Source organism: Anabrus simplex, chromosome 1 (assembly GCF_040414725.1).
Source record: "Anabrus simplex isolate iqAnaSimp1 chromosome 1, ASM4041472v1, whole genome shotgun sequence".
NCBI classification, from domain to species: domain Eukaryota; kingdom Metazoa; phylum Arthropoda; class Insecta; order Orthoptera; family Tettigoniidae; genus Anabrus; species Anabrus simplex.
The window spans coordinates 480,581,004-480,605,777 of NC_090265.1; the positions used below are offsets into that span (position 1 = coordinate 480,581,004).

Below are 24,774 nucleotides of genomic sequence, written 5' to 3' on the forward strand. Positions count from 1 at the left end.
CCGAATTTTGTTGTTTTTTTTTTAAAAGCAACTGGCGCTAAAACAAATGTTATTTATATTGTGTGGAAGATATGAAGGTATAAGAGTAGTGGTTGGAGTAGCAACAAGTTTCATAAGTTTTTGAAATCAACACCACAGTTGTTTGCACACACACACACACACACACACACACACACACACACACCCGGCGCAACAGCACTTGAAGGGCCTTGGCCTACCAAGCGACTGCTACTCAGTCCGAAGGCCTGCAGTTTATGAGGTGTCGTATGGTCAGCACAACGAATCCTCTCAGCCGTTATTCTTAGCTTTCTAGACCGGGGACACTATCTCACCGTCAGATAGCTCCTCAATTCTAATCACGTAGGCTGAGTGGACCTCGAACCAGCCCTTAGGTCCAGGTCCTGACTTGACAGGAAATCGAACCTGGGGCCTGTGGGTACGAGGCAGGCACGCTACCTCTACACTACGGGATCAGCTCCACAGTTGTTACAGATAATTATATCCTCTGTGAAGTACGAGTAACACTGGCGTGTATCACAAGGGACGGTATTGTATTATTATAACTTTATCTTAAAATCTGTAATTGAGAAATATTGCAATACGAACTTCAACGTGTAAAAAATAGCTGTGTCAAAATTTGACCTCTCGTTTATGTGGCGGCTGTTGGATCAGTGTGTTCCACTTTGAGCCATGGAAAAAATGGTCAGTTTAATCCTGCGTATCCCTCTTACTCACAAATACCCGTCCCTCTTCCAGTGTCTGGAGTTCCCACGAGTGTGTTTTGCTAGATTATCAACAAGTTGCAGGGTCAAATGCTCTGCACGTCCATCTACTGATGAGCTGCTTACCGCACAGACAGCTGTATGTGGCTTGCTCCAGGGTCATACCTTCCAACTTTAAGAAATAAAAAAAGAGGAAGATTTTTAATTCTTGGATTTCATTACATATATTAGTCCCGGTCTAGGCGAAAAAAAGGACAGGATAAAAGGTATACATATCTACAGTTACAATGCAGTAACCATTAAATTTAAAATCTTAAACTAAGGAAACATAAAAATGGTTACAAGAAAATGTACCTAATCATTCTTATTTATGAGCCTTGCGAATAATATTTATATCACACCCACACATGCAACAAAATGTATTATTAGATGGCAAAATGAATGGAAATTTATAGGTATCTCTGAACGCTTGGAGATAATGTCTGTTGGGTATTTTGTGCCATAACATGAAGAGAAAATACCAGAAACTGTCACGATACAACTCCCTGAAATGCATACAACTCATTAAAATTATGCACTGAAATACACAAAACTACCACATGAAAAACAATTCAGTATGCCTCATACATTAACATACGACTTTGACAAGGGGGAAGGCACAGAAACGCAAGAAAAAACACGTGGCCTACAACTCCAATGAAACTACGCACAGAAACGAGTGAACTACACAATAACAAACTCATTCTTTCATCCCGATTAACTGAGTCGCTAGCCTCTCTCGGTTGTCAGACGATTTACTATATAGAAATAATATGAATCACCACCTTATCAATACACTATTTTATTTACTACCAAACTGGTAAATAGGGTCAATACCGGTTTCGACCCCTAAGGGGTCATCCTCAGTTGACACATATAAATATCTATAAAAACATCACATATAATAGTTAAAGTTTAAAATTGATGTGTCGTTAGTATACTGGTAAGTACATATGCATGTATTATGGAATTTATAAGTTTGTTCTATTAGAGCTATTATGTAGATTTTCTGTTTCTTTGTAAACAGTATCAAAAGTATTGTATTGGATGTGGTTCATCCATTTGACAAAATGCTAGTGGATTGAATATGTACATTTGCTGAGAGATACATGCTATTCTATTTTACAATTTTTGTTTTACATAATATGGGGTAAAATTATTACATTTGCACATATATGGTGATATTAGGTACAATGTAGGGTGTTAAAGATGTACTATTTGAATTTTCAGTATCCTGATTACATTTCATGTAGTGGTTGTAAGGTTTACTGATTCACTTGTTTAGTTCAGTTAAATACATAATGACCTTGTTGGTTTGAATTCTTATGATTAAAATATTGGTATGTAATACCTAGTTAACATGAATCCTTAATATTAATATATAAGTTTGTAGCACCTCATTCCCGTTTTCAGTCTTAAAATAGAATTGTGTGTTGACACTTTATTTTGTTAGACATATAAAAGTCTTGTTAAAATAAAACTTTGGGGCTAAAACCGGTATGAAATACCTATTTAAAATACATTAGATAATGGTATTGATATGTGGTGCTATGTGCATATTCAAAAAATCTAAATGAAATATAAATATAAATTGGTGACAGTACTGTAGGTTGTTGTGTTGTAGTTAACGGCTGGTCCATTAAAAATATATATGTTTACTTGAATAGGATCGATCACATGCTGTACGCGTTACGAGTGAAATTGCATAATATATTATAGTAATAACTGGTAATTTTGTAGGGTACTGCTGTTGTAGTTGGAAATCTTGAATATCATTGAGAAAATGTTCTCATTTTGTCGCGTGTCGAATACAGGTTGAGTAGGTCACCATTAAGAGATGAAGTGCATATTGGATGTCGTATATCTAAATTAGGTTGTACGTTGGTTGTATCGTGGAGACGTGTTGTAAATTAATATATCTGTAAGTAGAAATAATAAGTGTGTGAGATAATGTATCGAAAGAATGTAGTGGCAAGTATATATCGTATTACTTACGTTGGCTGTTGGGATCGTGTGCTCTGTATGGCTGTCTGTTGAGATCTGTAACGTGTTGCTCTGAGGTTATAGTTTGCGGCGGTAGAGGGGAGGCTTGAAGGGATGGGTGGAGCGCTTGTAACGGGAGTGGGATTAAAGGAGGGGAGGTCTTGGAGCGGTAGATTTGTATTTATGGATTTTTGTTTATCTATTCTTTTTAAATAATAATCTTTCAGGAGGGGAATAACTGTATGAAAAAGAATATTATTTCTGTCTATGTTATCGTTCAAGTTGGAATTTGGATTAACGTATTTGTCTAAGTTTATATAGAATTCTTCTAGTATACTGAGCAAGGGGCTTTTTGGGTTTATTTTGAGGATTTGCATATCATTACTGATGTCTGTAAACTTATGTTTCTGATCGTTGATGTGTTGTCCCATGGCTGAGAAGTGTCTATGTCTAACGGCATTTACGTGTTCGTTGTATCTTATTGAAAAACTTCTACCAGTAAGCCCTACATAACTGGCTTGGCAATCATTGCATTTTAGACGGTACACTCCTGAGTGGTTGTATTTGTTTATGTTATTGACTGATTTAGAATTGTATAATATGTTGGTGTTGACCCTATTTACCAGTTTGGTAGTAAATAAAATAGTGTATTGATAAGGTGGTGATTCATATTATTTCTATATAGTGATACCAATCAATACGGACATGAAGCTTATAAATAATAATAAATGTCAGACGATTGTCGTCCCAAATCCCCAGCTGTAGTCTAAAGCACACACGCTACTATGGTGAGCGGGAAACACGATAGACGAATGCGACGGACGATACACTCGCAAAATAAAGCATCAAATAAATGCGCTTGAAAATAAGGTTGCTATATTACACATGCACATAAGAATTTATCCTTTATCTAATGGAAGAGTATTGACTGTACTGGAGGTTATAGGAAGAAGGAAAAATAAATCTGAAAATCGGAAGGGTTAAAAATCAGAAGGGTTCGCAGGCATGTAGGTTGAACAGCAGCAGCAGGGATCTGTGCGTCTGCATTTTTGGGGACAAGAAAGAAACTATATGGTAAAAACTAGGAGCCTGAGAGACGCTATGGTCAGATGGGTCGATAAAGTAAATGACAGACAAACAGAGGTGCTGAACCGCTGAAGGTCAGGAGGATTGGAGACTGATTGAAGAGGTGTATGCCCTGCAGTGGGTATCAAAAGAGTGAAAGGAAGACATGATGCATACAACTGTACTTAACATTTTCAAGAAGACTCACCAAGTGTCCCAAGATTATAATCTGCTGGGGCCTATTCCACAAAAGTATGGTCATGTACATTACAAGTTACTAGTGTGGGTTCTTGTAATGTATGGAGTTGTACATTTCTGTTCCACAAAAGATTGATAGTCTCTTGTATATTACTAGTGAATTGTTACAAGTTTTACAAGTGACAGCATATCAATAAACATACTACGTCATAGCATGAATCAGCTGTTTATCTTCATATTCCATTCGTTGAATTAGATTATGCTTGCTCATTAATCTTAATATCGTATTTTAAGTTATGTAGCAAAGATTCAAAGAACTCTAATATTTCTGTGAATTTCTCAATGCTACAATGTTATTTTTCAGTTTATTTCTTTGATGATAGGAAATTACTCCGTTATTATCACCCATTCTGATCTTCCGTGATCCTCGCATATGTTCCACAACAGTCTGACATACCCTCCTTGGTCTGTCATATGGAATCGGATGCCACTAATAACGACGTTCGGCCGCCAAACTTAATTGTTACAAAATTGCACACTCTGCATGAATTGTTAAAATGGTGTCAAGGAAAGGAAGTTATTCATTTTGAAGGAAATAGAAAGAAGGAAAGATATTCATTTCGGTGCATTCAGCGAGAGTCTGAAAAAACAAGACAAAATAAAGGGTTGGATGGAAATATTTGATTTGGAAAAGCTCATGGAGCTTTAGAGGGGAAAAGTTGGATTAATGATTGGAATTACTTGGAATTAATGATTCCAGGAATGTCCTTCTTGGAACATGTTTGTTCAGTATTTTCAGGTCAAGGAACAATTTGAGGAAATTTTATATCATTTATTGCAGCTACCACAGAATGTATTGACCTACAGACCGAAGATTTTCATCCCATGCATATGTGCAATACCATGGTACTGACCACAATTTCCTAGCCAAAGCAGTGTTGTTAGTAGGCCTAACTGTTGTTTAGCAGAGAGAGATTTATTTCTGTTCGTAGGATGTTTCAACCTATGATAAATATCCATCAAAAGTTCTTCCACTTGTATTGTGCTTAACCTAAAACTCTCATTGTATTCAAATAGTGTTAAACTGGAAGTTTATTCTTTCCCTATACAGACGGTAGTTTTCATTTTCATTACCATCACTATCACTTCTGCTAGACCACATATTTATCAAAATGTATCTGAAATAAGTATATTTAAATAGCACTAGTACATTTATATATTATTGTCCATTCACTGGTAGAGAATAGTTCCCAATTCACTAGTAAATTACAAGTACTAGTACTTTTGTGGAACATACCTATAAAAATTCACTGGTAATTTGTAAGTATGGAGTAATAAAGTACAACTGTAGAAAATTCTTTTGTGGAACAGAAACTCTGGTATTTGTACTAGTTACTAGAGAATTTACTCGTAATGTACAAGACCATACTTTTGTGGAATAGGCCCCTGGTATTAAAATAATTACTGGTAAAAACCAAATTTCATGCAGATAGAAGTTACAACCATATAATCTTATTTTTGTCTGCAATTTTACAAATACACTAGCATATGTACCCGTTCCTCGCACAGGAATTTGTAATCGATTTCACGACTCCTTCATGAATTTATGCTGTTACAAGCCTGTATTCAAACGTTTAACACAGCACGTTAAACGGATATTCTTCTACGAAAGCAGTAACGCGAAGTACGATAATGTTGAACAAAGTGGACACAGAATTAGGACAATAACAAGAGTTTATTGAACAGTACAGTTCCTGGTCCGAAATAGCACATAATTCTCCCTATTTCTCGGTTACATATTGTTCATCTGAAACCAGGAGTGGCGCTGTGGCTGAAGACTCACGAAACCAATCGTTGACAATAACCTCTCTTATTATCTATTCTACTGAAAATAGTAAAATGGCTCTTTAGTTAAACCCTTTACCCCACCTTGAAATGACATGACAGCCTGTAAAACAGTATGTTAATGACATTTCCCTTGTTATCCTCTGATTGGAAATGTGCACATGACAAAAAAGTTTTTAGAAATCTATTTCCATTAACCCTCGAAGTGGAGGTCATTTATCCTGTAGTGGCAGCGATATTTTACCAGTGTTGCAGACTCTTAGTGTAAATCAATTATGACAATATTTAGAGGCACAAACAACGTAGAACATTACTTCTCACATCAACAATATGTCTAACGACTAACACAAAATTTTTCCCGCTCACCAGCAATTCATTCCGCCAGAAGAACGAAGAAATGATTCAGTATTGCTGACATGAGTGCATATCAACACTTCAGATTGATATCAGAAGGAAAACTGGCGACTAAATATAGCTGGCTGAGACATAAGTGTGGCCGGCCGCTGAGTATGTAGCAGCTAGCACAAGACAGCGGAATTATGACACTACTTTGGCAACGATTTACAATAGATTAGTGCAACATGCTATTATACAAACTATTTCATGATTATGACCGAACAGTTTTCCTTCGATTAATTCGTAATTAGCACATTTCGATAAATAATTTGATTATTGCGATAAAATAAAGAGCTTGTCAAAACGCCTGATAACAAGTGTTGCCACTGGGCAAACGCATAAAACGCCTGATATCAGGTGTTTGCCACTTGGAGGGTTAAGGTGTTGGCAATGTATATTTTGTGGGAGTTGAAATCAGTTGACTTCCTATAAACCCCCAAAACAAACTGGGAATTAAATAATATTGCCCATAAAATCTACCCAAAGGACAGGTGGATTCTAAATATGAAGTTGTTAGAAATATACCCAGCAGAGTAAAATTGTTCTATAGTTAAGCACTTCAATCCACCTTGAAATGACCTGACAACCTGTAAAACAGTCCGTTAATGATATCTCCCTTATTAATCCTCATATCGAAACGATGCTCAAAGAAGTTCTATAATCTGATTTCCATTAAGGCAGGTAGATTTCCATTAGTTTGACTGCGATTATTTTGAGGGAGTACAAAATCACAGTTTTGGTTTCGTGTAAAACCCCAGTCAGTTCAGGGATTTAGAAAAAATATTGGCCCAAAAACCTAACCAAGGACAGGTGGATTCTAAATATGGTAGAAATATATCCAGTAGTTTTCAAGTTATATGTTATAAAAGACACCAAAGCTAAAAAATATACAGATAGTCATTATTACACCTGAAAAGGATAACTGAATGAAAATTTTGCCAAAATAGTCAATGTACAGACACGGTTGTTATGATTTTATTTATAAAGATTGAGTTGTTAACAAGATAATCACATTCCAGTGAGCAGACACTGCCTATTATATAATATGCAAGTAACACTGCGTACATGTAGGTAAGAGGACTGACTTTATCTGGGAGCAAAACTCAGATAAAGTTAATTAATCTTCCAAGTTGATTTAGCACACAATATAACAGAACTTGTCCAAGTTGGTCAAGCCCATAATTATGTGTGCATACAAACAGCCTACTGCAGCATATGAAGACAAAACAAGTACCAAAGTCTGTATCCCATGGGAAGCTGATACCATTGCTGTCGTTTTCATCAAGTAAAAAAATATTTAATTTAATGTACTGAGTGGGTGGGTTAACGTAACATAGAAGCATTTGGTTTGACAGTTCTCTGTAAGCCAAAATGCCTCCCAGTTGACACAGACAATACATTACTTTCTAATAATAATAGTACAAAACAAAATATACAAGTCCAATATACTATATACAATTAGAATGTTTACAGAAGGAAGTCCACATGATTAGTAAAGCCATCTAATAACTTACAAAGTAGTACAACAAACTTGCAGGGTACAAAGAGTACAGTTCAGTGTAAAGAAATGCAATCAAAGATAAGGCTGTTTGCAGGTGATGTTATTTTATACAGAGTAATAAACAAGTTACAAGATTGTGAGCAACTGCAAATTGACCTCAATAATGTTGCGAGATGGACAGTAGGCAAAGGTATGATGATAAACGGAGTTAAAAGTCAGGTTGTGGGTTTCACAAATAGGAAAAGTCTTCTCAGTTTTAATTACTGCATTGATGGGTTGAAAGTTCCTTTTGGGGATCACCGTAAGTACCTAGGTGTTAATATAAGGACAGATCTTCATTGGGGTGATCACACAAATATGATCATTAATAAATGGTACAGATCTCTGCACATGGTTACGAGGGTATTTAGGGGTTGTAGTAACAATGTAAAAGAGGGGGCATGTAAGTCTCTGGTAAGACCTCAACTAGAGTATGGGACCCTCACCAGGATTACTTGATTCAAGAACTGGAAAAAATCCAGAGAAAAGCAGCTGGATCGGTTCTGGGCGATTTCCTACAAAAGAGTAGCGTTACAAAAATGTTGCAAAGTTTGGGCTGGGAAGACTTGGGAGAAAGGAGACGAGCTGCTCAACTAAGTGGTGTGTAAATAAAAAGTATGTTACAAGTGTTATTTTTAATTTTTAATATCCACATGAGAATTATAACGTGTAAGTGGTATGTTACAAGTAATAAATCTCATTGTAGACCGTATTGGACATCAGATATGAACATTAAAACAAGAATAGTTAACACCACCTTTCCAATACTTATCTTTCCTTGTATTTTGGAAATAAACATTACAACACGCGTTGTAAGATGGGACATGTTTCGCTTAACAGTCGTAAGCATCATCAGCCGAAAATAAATCTTAGCCTAAAGTTAGGTCAGGGCCCTGAACCTAGTGTCCTTAACATATATGGCACCCTAAGAAACAACATTTATATTTAGAAAATGAAAATAGGCTTAAAACTAGTGTGAAAAAAACATAGAATGTTACAACATGGCTAACACGATTACATATTTTTTCTAACTCAGCCATGATGAACACTCATATATTTTCACTCAACACTTATATATTTTCACTCTTGTTTATATGTTTGAACATTCTGATTGACTGACTGGTAACATTGATATCCTAATGATTTTAATTATTTCACTACCAGCTCTGTATTGTACATTCTGTTCTTATCCTCCGTCTCAACTCGATTGTGTTTTTTCTCTTAGCCATGTTGTAACATTCTACGTTTTTTTCACACTAGTTTTAAGCCTATTTTCATTTTCTAAATATAAATGTTGATTCTTAGGGTGCCATATATGTTAAGGACACTAGGTTCAGGGCCCTGACCTAACTTTAGGCTAAGATTTAGTTTCGGCTGATGATGCTTATGACTGTTAAGCGAAACATGTCCCATCTTACAACGCCTGTTGTAATGTTTATTTCCTAAATATAAGGAAAGATAAGTATTGGAAAGGTGGTGTTAACTATTATTCTTGTTTTAATGTTCATAAGTGGTATGTCCCGAGCTGTCGGTGGAGAGATGGCATGGAATGACATCAGTAGACGAATATGTTTGAGGTATGTCTTTAAAAGTATGAAAGATTACAATATGAAGATAAAGGTGGAATTCAGGACAAATTGGGGCAAATATTAGTTTATAGGAAAGGGAGTTAGGTATTGAAATAACTTACCATGGGAGATGTTCAATAAATTTTTAATTTCTTGCAATCATTTAAAAGGCTAGGAAAACAGCATACAGGGAATCTGCCACCTGGGTGACTGCTCTAAATGCAGATCAGTAGTGACTGATTGATGAACAGTTCACAACTGGCCTTTGTCCCATCAGTGTACAGTACCATGGACTAACCAGCATCAGCCATGTGGGTAAAACTGCTTAAGTCCATACTGCAATGACTGTTGTCCTTGGGAAACAAACTTTTAAATAGCAAATCCAGAGGTGGAATGAACATGTGCAAAGTAGTTGTGAATGAGAATGTATTGGAAGTGAAGTTCCAGTTCTACACTACAGATCTTAACAAGGTGAAAAAGTAAGCTGACAAGCTTATAAATGTATAACAAATTGGATATACATAAAGGGGCTGTTTGGCCGATGCCCATCAAGAAGTTACTCATGAAAATGGCCAATCATGCACACAAAAGGCCAAGTCCATCGACTCCAGAAATCCACCAGTCATCCTCTGCCAATGGATTGGCAACTTTTCCCAAAATCAGCAACTTGGAATTTGACCACTCTCCAAATTTGTAGTGCCATTATTATCTCTTTACAGTAACCAATTACAGTAGGACATCGATTATCTAAACCATTTGGGACCGGACATACTGTAGTCCGGAAAATCAAATTTTCGATCAATCGAATATCAAAGAGTGCACAAAAATTTCACCATGAAAATTGATTTATGTAATATAATTTATATAGCTGGTTCACTTATATTTTCTGAAATAGCCTACATTAATAGGTAATTCTTCACTATTGAAATGTAACTCCGTGTTTCCTGTCTGCGAGGTCACTAATTTCTTTCAGTACTGTAGAAGTTTAGTTGAGCAGCATTCAGACTGACGTTTGAACCACATCATTGCAGCTTCCATGGCAGCAAACTTTTCATACACGGGACCCTTATTTTCTCCGACATCTCCATCTGTTTAGTTTTTTGAGGCATTAGACTTTCCCTGAACACATTATGTGATTTAGTCTTCATTTAAAAGTTGAAAACTAGGATCTGCAACACTTTCCAGCCACTGATTTGCATCTCATTCATCACACTCCTCACATCAAGAGTAATCCTGTAAATCCTGCTGTTCTGCAGGTTTCTACTGGCCAAAGATTATTCCAAGCTCTTTCGAGACTGTTTCCTTCATCAGTTCCTATGATTCTGCTAACATACAGCAGCAGTCTTTTAGACTGAGCTGCTTAGAAAAAGCAACAACACTCTCCACGTCATCATCTACGAGCAATAAACGGCAGTAGACCTGCTTCTTATACATTCTCTTCAGTGTTTCAATGCCCCCCCCGATCAATTGGTTAACCCTAGAGCTGGCAATGTTATATCTTGTGGTGACAGCCATACGTGGCAGTTTTTATTTGTCTAAATAAAATTAAAAATATCTATAAGGTATGAAATAAATCTACTAAGTTTTATATATCTACATGAAGCTAATACACTGAGGACTGTCGTGTTGACCCTCCGAGGAGTACATCCTTGAAAATAATACGGAAAATGTATTGGCATGCCTTGCTCAAGAGGTGTAACCTGAGACCACGTTGTTACAGTAGGTTATTATTTGTTTTGTTTTGTTTCACTTTTCAAAATTTGATGCGAAGAAATAGCTGATTCACATTCCGAATCAGGCTCAAAATCTGTTTGTTCATTCTCAATACCCTTAAAGTCAGATCCGTCGCTTTCATCTTCCACCAAATTTCGCACTATTTCAACACTAATTTTCCACAATGAAGATGCCATTTTTTAGGCACACACTATCCTAAAAATCCTAAAAATGTATATAACCAATGGAATAATGTACAAAGATTGGGGCAAAAGTAATTGCAACTATTTTTGTTTCTTGCAGATACGTGACTGGATCACAAACAGCTATTTGCCGTGTGGAAGTTACGCAGGCATACATAGTATGTATTCACAATAACAGATGGTTCTGGGTTTGCTGGTAGTAGCACAGAGCACTGTGAAATCAGTTCTGTGGCCAGCATCGTGCGAGATGGAAGCGACCCGTGTTGAGCAATGCACATACGTCAAAATAACCGTTCTCCTGGGGAGAAATGCGAAAGAATGTCGCAGTGAATTAGTGGAAGCCCTTGGGAATAATGCCTTTCCATACCGTACAGAAGCATGGTGGGTAGGAAAGTTTCAGCAAGGACATGTGGCAACGGGTGATCAGCAACACTCGGGACGACCTGTCTGTGTGTGGACCAACGTGGCACATGCAGCCATCGAGCAACTTCTGGAGAAAGACAGACTACGGATGCCACTGGAGTTAGAGAGGCAAGTGGCATCGAGAAAGGCATCAGCCTGGCACGTGCCACGTCTATCTGTACACTGATAGGTTGTCTTGAGCATTGCTGATCACCGGTTGCCATACGTCCATGCTGAAACTTTCCTACCCACCATGCTACTGTACGGTATGGGAGGGCATTATTCCCAAGGGCTTCCACCAATTCGCGGTGACATTCTTTCGCATTTCCCTCCCGGAGAACGGATATTTTGATGTATAACCACTGCTTAGCACTGGTTATTTCCATCTCGCACGAAGCTCGCCACAGAACTGATTTCACAGCGCTCTCTGTGCTACTACCGGCAATCACAGAGCCATCTGTTGTGAATACACATTATGCCTACATAGGTTCCACGCAACAAATAGCCATTTGTGACCCGCTCACATGTGAAAGAAGAAAATAGTTACAATTACTTTTTCCCCAACCCTCATATATATATATAAATATAATTATATGGAAGTAAATAACTCGCACCAAATGGAAAACTGCAAAATAAAACCGAATAGCAAAGTAGAGCCCGTGAAAGTTTGTTTATAAACGCTACAACAATAGTGCTACCAACAGATGGCCAAAGGCCGCACTCATTTATTTTCATGAAACTGCACCCAAAGAGGTTGTACCTATGAACGAAACTGAACTCACAGCTGCTATGTTCAGTGAGAACGACAAAAAGACTGTCATGACATCTGCTGAAAAATTGAGGAAATTATGTGGTGAAACACAAGCCCGTGAAATATTTGACAGTGCCACTACAGCAGGGACCAAAGTGTTGTATATTCCCCAGCTGCCAGTTTTAGGTATTTAAAAGCAGTTATATTTGGTGGAGAGTACAAAAATTTGGTTACTGCAGCACTTTTTCAGCGCAGACTGGTTAGGTCTGACTAGTGACCAAACCATTGGTCAGGATCGGTTAGGTTAGTGACAAAACCTGGGATCAAGCGTAGGGGTCTGAGGGGCGTAAGACCCCAGGTTAAGGCCGCGAAACGGATGTTAGGCCTCTAGCATTCCGTACGGTGAGAGCAGCATATTCAGAAGGCTGACGTAATTTATCACGCCTGCTAGTTACAAAACTATTGATCAGTATTGTACAATGTTTCATTACAGATTGCATTTAGTTGTGTTTTTATTGCGTGCGAGTTGGTAATAGCATGCATTTCACTTGATTACTGGGAATGACATATCCAATAGTATCTCAACCAGTGAAAATGCTACAGCTCGCTTGAGCAATGAATAATGGCGTGTGATAAATTATATTAGGTTATAAAAGTAAATGAACTTCTGGGGGATGGCGGGTGGGTCCCTGGCTGTTGCAGCGAACACATCTCTCCTCTATAAGGTATTCCACATAAGATTTGTAATATTTCAAATCCCTTATGCTATAAAACCTATGCTGCACATACTGAATTTCTACCACGGGGAGATGTTAAGTTGTTCTAGTGAAAGTTTCTTGACCGAGCTGAAAGCTAATTAGCGTCAGATGACTGACAGACTGGAATCCGAGTGTCTGGTGTAATCCCATAACTGCACTGTTACAGACTACGAGAGAGAGAACATCATTGTTCCAAGCGCTTTAACAATAATGAAAAGGGAAAAAATGGAAAAATTTAGGTTAGAATAATCAACGTTCAGATAATTGACGTCACACTGCATTATCAAAAGAGATCGAAGTGACAAAAAGGTCAAGAACAGGAAGGTAATAAGTCCTGGTGACACCCCAGCTAAAGTGAGGTACATTATTCAGGGTGCGGCAGAAATACCTGACGAATTTCAAATATAAATAACTCGGCAACGCAACAAGCCATTCACAATTTTGCTGCGCAGTTTAAAAGAGCAGGGTTTGCCATTTGTGTCACATACAATAAATTGGAGTGAACTAAAGGTCGTATTGGCCACAGCTTTCAAACAGGTGTTATTGTCGTGGTGTGCGCGGTCTTGGCCTTGGAGAACACGTGCATCATCTCGTCCGGGCTAGTCAGTCAGCCAGCCAGTCGCTAGCATTGCGTGGAGTGGTGAACACCGAGGTTTAGTGATTGAGACTTATTTAAAAAATGCCGACTTACCAAAACACAGAGTTTGTTTCGCAGACTCTTTGGCTTAGGTCGACCTGAGAAAGTTTTGAGCAGAAACACCCTTCTGTTATGGGTGAACAGTTTAAGAAAAAGTGGTTCGAGTGCAAAAACAAAGCCGCCTGGTAGGCCTCGTAGTGTCCGAACACCAGAGACCGTCCGTGCAGTGAGACACGCCGTTACGCAATCTCCTCAACGGATTCACAACTAATATTTATTTTCCATCTTGTCGATACACTAAATTGCTTAAGGTAACTTATTGGTTAAAAGCAGTATTTGTTTCGAATATTATCAACATCTTCAGCCACATAACACTTATTTTGATGAAACATTCATATATTGACAAAGTATCAATGTTTTAGAGGAAGTGTCTTTAAAATTAAGGATGTTGATTAAGATGTTGATAATAATATACGAAACATGTACCACTTAACCAATAAGTAGCCTTAAGCAATTTAGCGTATCAACAAGGTGGAAAATAAAAAATACTTAGTTGTGAATCTGTTTAAATGCAATACGGACAATGAAGCTGATTTTATGTAATCTCCTCAAAGTTTTGTGCGTAGGCATTCACGTGCTATGGGACTCTCAGATTGCACTGTAAGGAGGGTTTTACACACAGACATGAAGTTCCATCCGTACAAAATGGTGGGTGTTTAGAAACTCAGTGAACGTGATTGGGCCAACCACAAAACGTGTTGTGAGACTATCCTGGAAGCTGTAACAACTCACACCAGTATCCTGACAAGTAATGAAGCACACTTCAATTTGTCAGACTATATTAATAAACAAAATTTTCGATACTCGTCCACAACCAATCCTCAACAGCTCCTTGAGCAACTTCTCCACAGCGAGCATGTTACTGTTTGGTGTGCTGTCACTGATTTCGGAATTGTAGGCCCCTACTTTTTTGAAGAGGACAAAACTGTAATAGTAACATCGGATCATTATGTACAGCTATTAAGCAACTTCCTGCAACCGACATTCACCGACTTAGGAAATTCTGCTGTATGGTTCCAACAAGATGGTGCCACTCCACACACAGCCAGGTCAATGGGTCTCCTCAGAGAAATGTTTCCAGGACGTGTCATCTCCTTACGGGGTTACGCTCCATGGCCAGTCCGTTCCTCTGACCTCGCCCCGTGCGATTTCTTTCTCTGGGTATATTTGAAGGATCGCGTCTTCCGACGTAAGACGCAAACACTACACGACCTGAAAGCTGCCATCCATGAAGAAATCGAGGCAATACCACAAGACATGCTCAAGCGAGTCATGCGAAACTTCAGGGAGAGGCTTCAAAGGTGCATCGAACAGGACGGTAAGCATTTAGGTGACATAATTTTCAAAAACTAATGTGTATGCAACGCAAATGGCAAACACTACTCTTTCCAACTGTGCGACAAATCTTTAAATGGCTTGCAGGTATTTCTGCCATACCCTACTCCCTTTTAAAACAATAATCACCACCACCACCACTCCTGAATCCTTCAAGCTGCCCTTTCCCACCAAGTCATTCAAGTTTTTTATTTTGCTACACAGGATCTTTGAGAACAGCTGTTACGCAACTTCCTCCAGCCGACACTCACCGACTTAGGGAATCCTGCCGTGTGGTCTCCTCAGAGACTTTATGTGGCTTTACGTCGCACTGACACAGATAAGTCTTATGGCGACGATGGGATAGGAAAAGGCTTGGAGTGGGAAGGAAGCGGCCGTGGCCTTAATTGTTGTGAAAATAGGAAACCAAGGAAAACTATCTTCAGGGCTATCGACAATGGGATTCGAAACTGCTACTTTCCTAAATCAATTTCATCTTTTCGCGCTATCATTATAGAATTATAATTTTTTTCAACTTATTTTATTCTAAACATTTTCTTAAGATGAAGTTCTGGAATTTTGTACATCTAATCTGAGCGTACAGACAAATATTATAATCTATAGAGTTTTGTCTGTACATTGTTCAGAATTTGAAAAAAATGGTATTTCTGCATCGGTCATGTCCTTAGTAATAAGGAAACGCACTTTTTACTTTTCCGTAATTTCTGTCTGCCTGTATGTATGTACATGCATCACTAGAAAACGAATAAAGAGAATTTAATGAAAATCGGTATTATTTTTTTCAACTTATTTTTTTCTAAACATTTTCTTAACATGAAGTTCTGGAATTTTGTACATCTAATCTGAGCGAATAAATATTATAATCTATATATATATAAAATAAGAGTTTTGTCTGTACATTGCTCAGAATAAGTCGCTACAATCTAGGCCATAAATAATTTTATTCATGCTGACAGAAATGGTAGTTTAGGGGAAGGCCTAAAATTTAATTTTCAAATATTTATGTTAATGGTTCATGTTTGTGGGTTACTGTAGTCACGTCCTAGTTCGTGAACCATGGGCAACGGCTGAGTGGCCTAGTAAGTGGTCCTGAGAGTCGGGATACCAGTTGCTATGGAATGGGAGTGGGCATCTCGGACACATTCTGAGTCGTGGCCCTCCTTGTGCTCAGGCGGCTAGGACTATACAATTCACCGGTGGTCCATAACCCGTTAGAGGAGAGATCCTCACTTGGACTATGTGCAAGTAGGGCAGCATCCTGCTTCATGAATTTACCGAGCTCAGAACACTTTAAGCAAGCCTCGGACCTATGGGAGTAATGGAGTCCCACTCCCATTTGACAGGCGAGGGACTCCTTGGAAACAACTTGGCGAACGAAATGGAATTTGATTCGGAGCTATTAATATTAATGGGGCTTATGGAAGAAAGAAGGTAGAACTGGCTGAGTCACTGGATGTGCTAGGAGTAAGTGATATTCGGGTAAGGGGAGAAAATGAGGAAGAGATAGGAGATTATAAGGTGTACTTGACGGGTGTTAGAAAGGGAAGGGCAGAGTCTGGGGTAGGGCTCTTTACCAGGAATACCATTGCACGCAACATAGTTTCTGTGAGGCACGTAAATGAGCGAATGATGTGAGTAGATTTGTCAGTGGGAGGAATTAAGACAAGAATTGTGTCCGTGTATTCACCATGTCAGGGTGCAGACGAGGATGAAGTTGACAAGTTTTATGAAGCATTGAGTGACATCGTGGTCAGGGTCAACAGCAAGGATAGATTAGTGCTAATGGGCGATTTCAATGCGTGAGTTGGGAATAGAACTGAAGGATACGAAAGGGTGATTGGTAAATGTGGGGAAGATATGGAAGCTAATGGGAATGGGAAGCGTTTGCTGGACTTCTGTGCTAGTATGGGTTTAGCTGTTACGAATACATTCTTCAAGCATAAGGCTATTCACAGCTACACATGGGAGGCTAGGGGTACCAGATCCATAATAGACTATATCTTAACAGACTTTGAATTCCGGAAATCTGTTAGGAATGTAAGAGTTTTTCGGGGATTTTTCGATGATACAGACCACTATCTGATCTGTAGTGAACTAAGTATCTCTAGGCCTAGGGTAGAGAAAGTGAAATCTGTCTGCAAACGAATAAGGGTAGAAAATCTCCAGGACGAGGAAATTAGACAGAAGTACATGGATATGATTAGTGAGAAATTTCGAACAGTAGACAGTAAGCAGGTTCAGGATATAGAAAGTGAATGGGTGGCATACAGGGATGCTGTAGTAGAAACAGTAGTAGAAACAGCAAGGGAATGCCTAGGAACAACTGTGTGTAAAGATGGGAAAAGGCGAACATCTTGGTGGAATGATGAAGTGAGAGCAGCCTGTAAACGTAAAAAGAAGGCTTATCAGAAATGGCTCCAAACACGGGCCGAAGCAGACAGGGATTGGTACGTAGATGAAAGAAACAGAGCGAAACAAATAGTTGTTGAATCCAAAAAGAAGTCATGGGAAGATTTTGGTAATAACCTTGAAAGGCTAGGTCAAGCAGCAGGGAAACCTTTCTGGACAGTAATAAAAAAATTTAGGAAGGGTGGGAAAAAGAAAATGAACAGTGTTTTGAGTAATTCAGGTGAACTCATAATAGACCCCAGGGAATCACTGGGGAGGAATATTTTGAACATCTTCTCAATGTAAAAGGAAATCATCATGGTGGTGTTGCAAACAGCCAAGCTCATGGGGAGGAGGAAAATGATGTTGGTGAAATTATGCTTGAGGAAGTGGAAAGGATAGTAAATAAACTCCATTGTCATAAGGCAGCAGGAATAGATGAAATTAGACCTGAAATGGTGAAGTATAGTGGGAAGGCAGGGATGAAATGGCTTCATAGAGTAGTAAAATTAGCGTGGAGTGTTGGTAAGGTACCTTCAGATTGGACAAAAACAGTAATTGCCACGTATCTACAAGCAAGGAAACAGGAAGGATTGCAATAACTATCGAGGTATCTCATTGATTAGTATACCAGGCAAAGTATTCACTGGCATCTGGGAAGGGAGGGTGCGATCAGTCGTTGAGAGGAAGTTGGATGAAAACCAGTGTGGTTTCAGACCACAGAGAGCCTGTCAGGATCAGATTTTCAGTATGCCCCAGGTAATTGAAAAATGCTACAAGAGGAATAGGCAGTTGTGTTTATGTTTCGTAGATCTAGAGAAAGCATATGACAGGGTACCGAGGGAAAAGATGTTCGCCGTACTGGGGGACTATGGAATTAAAGGTAGATTATTAAAATCAATCAAAGGCATTTATGTTGACAATTGGGCTTCAGTGAGAATTGATGGCAGAATGAGTTCTTGGTTCAGGGTCCTTACAGGAGTTAGACAAGGCTGTAATCTTTCACCTTTGCTGTTCATAGTTTACATGGATCATCTGCTGAAAGGTATAAAATGGCAGGGAGGGATTCAGTTAGGTAGAAATGTAGTAAGCAGTTTGGCCTATGCTGACGACTTGGTCTTAATGGCAGACTGTGCCGAAAGCCTGCAGTCTAATATCTTGGAACTTGAAAATAGGTGCAATGAGTATGGTATGAAAATTAGCCTCTCGAAGACTAAATTGATGTCAGTAGGTAAGAAATTCAACCGAATTGAATGTCAGTTTGGTGATACAAAGCTAGAACAGGTCGATAATTTCAAGTATTTAGGTTGTGTGTTCTCCCAGGATGGTAATATAGTAAGTGAGATTGAATCAAGGTGTAGTAAAGCTAATGCAGTGAGCTCGCAGTTGCGATCAGCAGTATTCTGTAAGAAGGAAGTCAGCTCCCAGACGAAACTATCTTTACATCGGTCTGTTTTCAGACCAACTTTGCTTTACGGGAGCGAAAGCTGGGTGGACTCAGGATATCTTATTCATAAGTTAGAAGTAACAGACATGAAAGTAGCAAGAATGATTGCTGGTACAAACAGATGGGAACAATTGCAGGAGGGAACTCGGAATGAGGAGATAAAGGCTAATTTAGGAATGAACTCGATGGATGAAGCTGTACGCATAAACCGGCTTCGGTGATGGGGTCATGTGAGACGAATGAAGGAGGATAGGTTACCTAGGAGAATAATGGACTCTGTTATGGAGGGTAAGAGAAGTAGAGGGAGACCAAGACGACGATGGTTAGACTCTGTTTCTAACGATTTAAAGATAAGAGGTATAGAACTAAATGAGGCCACAACACAAGTTGCAAATTGAGGATTGTGGCGACGTTTAATAAATTCTCAGAGGCTTGCAGACTGAACGCTGAAAGGCTTAACAGTCTATAATGATAATGTATGTATGTATGTATGTATGTATGTATGTATGTGTTATTAGTGGTCCTATCTTCATAAAAATTGGTGTGCAAAGTCGGGGAATAAGTCGATTCAATCTAGCCTATACATAATTTTATTCACGCTGTGTCAAATTGTAGTTTAGAGGAAGGCCTAAAATTTAATTCTCAAAAATTTATATTATTAGTGGCCGTAGCGGTAAATACTACAGAAAGTTATATAGAATTAAATTTCCGACCATTTATGTCTTATACATTTTTACCATATATTCATGATTTTGTATTTTTGTTGCTGAGTCCATATCGACGCCAAGCCACGAAAAAATGGGTTAACAGAATTTAATGAAAATCGGTATATAGAGTCGGGGTATAAGGAACTACAGTATAAGCTACAAACAATTTTATTCACCCTGGAAGAAATTGTAGTTTAGGGGAAGGCGCCTAAAATTTAATTTTTAAATACGTCCGTTTTTGGTCCTATCGAAAAGTACTACATAACGAAAGTTACTGAGAATACAATTTCTGATAATTTATGTTTTATTCAGTTCTATCATACCGACTATGATAAGAGTGGTATTTCAGAGTCGGAAGAAAACTAAATGTGAAGGCCAACAATATCGAAAGTGCATAACATCGATCAACAATAACATTACATTGACCATTGTTTTTGTAATGTTATTTTGCTGCCTCTCAACTCTGATAGATGGCATTACTGCTGCGTACTGAGTATAACAGCTTGATTGAATATTGGTGGGAAATTGCCGGGGAGTTAGAAAACTCTTCTTTAGCATGCCACTCCTATGGTTCATACTTTTTCTGATACAGCTGGTATGTAACATACTGGTTCTTCACAGTATTCCAGTTATTCGATCCCTACACTGACGTGCTGTTTAGAATGGGCAGTGTACATACTTAAGGCAGAGGCTCACTTGGTGGTAGTAGTAGTAGTAGTAGTAGTAGTACGTCCTGGTCTAGAATAACAATTTAGGCCTATTCCAAATTATAGCACCATAATTCACTAAATAACTTAAAATTCAATCCTGAAAAGAGCAGTTTCTTAAGAAAAGCTTCTTCCTCTTCACTTTTATGAAATTCTACATTCATTTTATTCCAAATTAGCTGTGAAGAGGGGGTTTCTCCTCTGGCTTGGAGGAAAAGTTTGCCTCGAAGTCAGATAGATTTTTCCGCCGCCAGTGTAGTGAATTGATATTATCCGACTCACAGGGTACTCTTAGAAAACAGATTAGTAAAAGGGCATAGTTTTTGCCCTGGGAGTCTCCACTATTCGACCATCTCCCCACCGAAAGAAACGAAGAGTGTTCACGAATCACGGCTGTCTGCGGCTTGGTCATTACAGCTCTGGAACTTTGGACTGTTAGGTCAGTAGTGTAGTCCTGTTCGTTAAAAGTGAGAAAATGTGTTATGTTTCATTTGATCAAGTATTTCATACGAAAGCATTGCTTTTAATCGCTCCATTCCTACAGACGTAATTGTAATGTATGTTCATTTCAGTTGGGAAAACCACTAAGACAGTCTTTCTGAGGATGTAAAAAGGCAGGTGGAGAGTGTCTACCATTATAATGAATACTCCCCAACCTGATTGTGACTGGTGGTATGCAAGTGGGTCTACCATTACAGTGATAATTCCCTAACCCAGTCTTCATATGAGAAAAGATGTTTGGTGACTTCCCCGCCACGTTTCTAGGGTACCGTCAAGAGCTGTGCAATTTAATACAATCTTGCTCACAACATGTACACAGGAATTCCGCATACATTGTAGAATTTCGTAGCGAAGCACGGGTACATCAGCTAGTTTTATTTACATAGGTGAAAGTAGGCCGAGTGGCCGCACTACAGCTATGGAGCCAAGCTCTGCATTCGGGAAACAAATGGGTTCGAACCCCACTGTCGGCTGTTCTCACAATAGTTTTTTGTGGTTTAATTGTACTTTGAACAGCTGTTTACTTAACATGTCAGAATGAATATTTGAACAGTTTGAGCATTATGTAAGCATTAATTTAATATTGTCCCCTATTGTATAAGAACCTGTCAGTTAACTGTTAAGCTTGAGATGAGCTAAAATTGCTTCAAAGAGGGTAGCACTGTCGATGAAGCAAAATGTTACAGTAAAATCGGGTATGATGCGCAAAGGTATCACCCAAATATCATTATAAAATTTGTCACAAATGGAACATAATAATTGCTTTTACACATATCAAGTGAAAAATCCCTGGCAAATTAAGAAATACCGTCGTTATTTGAGAAATATGAAAACATATTTAAGGCTTGTAGACAGGACTGGTTTATGTCGTACTACGCTGCTGGTACCGTCTTTTGTTACTTTCTTCAGGTCCAGGGCTAGCACCGTGGAATGGGAGGGCTATGTCTGTGGATTCTCATTATCTTTGTCCATTCGCTGCTGGTGCCGTCTTTTGTTACTTTGTTCAGGTCCAGGGCTAGCACCGTGGAATGGGAGTGCTATGTCTGTAGATTCTCATTATCTTTGGCCAGTACAAACAGCAAAATGGAGGTCAAAAGAAAAATAGCATGATCCCTGGACCAATAAATATTTTTATTTCTGTTCGAACAAAATCACTAGTCCACTGAATTTTTCTTATGTACATTGGCCATATCATTTTGTCGCCTATTAAATATTGCATATCGCGATACAATTCATGAAATGATGTCACTGACAAGTGAAGAATGAAACGAAAGCAAAGAACTTCAGTGAACAAAGATATCACACACGAAATTGTTCAAAGTGTCACTGTGAGCGCAACACCAAATGTACTTGTAAAGTAGTAAAGTACGTATTAATATTCTCCAAAAAACATATATTTCTTAATTTGCCAGGGATTTTTCACTTGATATGTGTAAAAGTAATTATTATGTTCCATTTGTGACAAACTTTATAGTGATATTTAGGTGATACCAATGCTCACTATACCCGCAAAATCCTTTGTTTTGAAATCAGAAAGTGTAAAATTCAACGATTTTAATACGCCCAACTTTTGACCTACTCATTTAACCGCCTTTACACCCATAACCATCTAGTAACTCTAAATAAAAGGTTTATTCGAGTCCTGTTTATTCTCTGTCAGTTCAGATATTAACACATCTCTCTAACTGTAAATACAAGTAATTTAATGAGTTTCAACATAGATATGTAAGAATCCTAATATGTAGCTTCGCCAGTTACTTGAGGAATGACTTCCTGTAGAAGTCCTTCAGTAAGAAATTCCCTCACAGCAACCTGTCTGTCTGTATGTCACTGATCAGAGTGATCACAAATAGGACAATGTTTAACCCGTCAAAAATAAATTAGTCTTGTACTCTACCCAAATGATCGCAAATGGGACTGATCGCAAACAAGACTGATTGCAAATGGGACACCACCATCTGGGCAGGGGTATAATTTTTCCTTCCGCAGCCCAGAGTTTATAACATTATAAGGAAGCTAAAATAATGCAAATCTTACTTGGAATACCTTGTAGAAGAGAGATGTGTTCATTGTGATGTCTAGGAACCCACCATCCCGCCCCCAGAAGTACATTTACTTTTATAACCTAATAAGAGCAGCAGCCGCCATCGGCCAAGGCCAGAGTAATGTACAGCACACAGCTGAATGTAACGAGTGCTGGGCTGCGGAAGGTAAAATTATAATTGGGCAGGTAGTATACAACAGATCACGGCGGTTAGAATGAACGAGAACAAGTGAGGGGAAAGAGAAAGGAATGCTGGAATGTGGCAACATCGTGAAATGGCACGTGCAATGCTCCTCCCTCCAGACCTAGCTATCAGAATTCTTTAGATATTAGAAGTATAGGTTATATTTTGATCAATCCTGCAAGGGATTCCATTTTGAAATACATTTACTTTTTACGGAAAAATATCAGAAATTGTGCGAATTTTCCATACCTTTCGTTCGTTCAGCCTAACCATGAAAGGCAAAGGTAGGAATTGTGTTTCAAGTGATTAGAGCATGTGAACTGTTGTGGTTGGACATTGTTCATGCTTGCTGTGCAGTTTTTTTAGTTTTTTATTATGTTCCCAGACTATCACAATACGCCTACTTCTAATCTAATTTAAGTCTCGAGTATTTTTTAATACTGCCCCTTCAGAAGTGTTCACGAATATAAGGTTAACCGAAGTTATCAAAACGAGTTTCATTTATACTCAATAGAATTAGCTATGCACTTATCATAGGTAATCCTTAATCGAAAACAGATCAATAGCCTACATCGCCTCGCCATACGTACGTACTTGCGCTCCCAAATAGACTGGCCTCACTAAATTGGAAGATGGTGAGCATGGAATACATTAAATAACCCAAAAAATGGACAATATGCATAAAAAATACAGAACAAAGTGAAAATTTCAGACACCAAATGCAAACAAACCAACAAATAACCTTCCTTCAGCCACATCATGGTTCAGTTAACACAATGTGTAAAGTGCACAGATCAAAGCAAGTACAGAATAAATTTTCAAAAATGTTCCTACTAAATCTCAATCATTCAAAAACCCAGGACCAAATAATTAAAGCAAATGTGTAAAAGAACATGTGCTTCCATGAATTAGCCTACTCTAATGTCTCAACGTGAATCTCAAAAGCAAAAATCATTTTCCTAATCATAAAAAAAAGAAATCTCATCACGGTCATAATTAAGATGACGCTCAACATTTCTTACACCATATATTTTAACCATCCCAATATCTACGCTCCATATCAAATAAAACATCAAAATCAATAACTCGACTCTTGAACGATTCACAATGACTGCCTGCCACCATTCTCATGATTTTCAATATACACTTACCCTCTTCGTTCTGAGCGGCCCATATTCAATACAGATACACACTAAATATATACACAGAACTATAATCAAGGTTCTATTTTATTTCTTCTAAAGTTTATTCAAGAAGAATTACAGCTGAAACTGCTAGCAGCGACATTCCCACACTCCCACGGCGTCCCGAGATGGAGAAGGAGGCTGCTAAGCAACTTCCGGTATTAATGCGCCTTCTATTTCGTTGGAGCCATCCAACAAAAAGGAAAATAGCCTATATACGATTAATATATAAATATATTGTTAGAATAATTTTATTTTACGTTGTAGATACAACTCTTTCATAATCTTTCTCGGACTATTTTCTTCATCCGCTAAGCATTTATATTTGATCCATAGTACGTTGGTACATTCTATTCCATAAATTATCTTTACATTTCCATATAATACAGGGCCCAAG

General features: G+C 38.3%; 1 protein-coding gene across 3 annotated transcripts in view; it reads right to left on the bottom strand.

Annotated features, from left to right (window-relative positions):
- The window catches only part of LOC136856975 (probable ATP-dependent RNA helicase DDX17), a 162,051-nt gene extending 137,536 nt beyond the window's left edge, over window positions 1–24,515 (bottom strand). For all 3 annotated transcript variants that reach the window (XM_067135297.2, XM_067135296.2, XM_067135294.2), the window contains exon 1: window positions 24,345–24,515. In XM_067135297.2, coding sequence (XP_066991398.2) covers window positions 24,345–24,367 — 23 coding nt within the window. In that variant the 5' untranslated portion in view covers window positions 24,368–24,515. The remainder of the gene's footprint in view (window positions 1–24,344) is intronic.
- Between the last annotated feature and the right edge of the window lie 259 nt (window positions 24,516–24,774).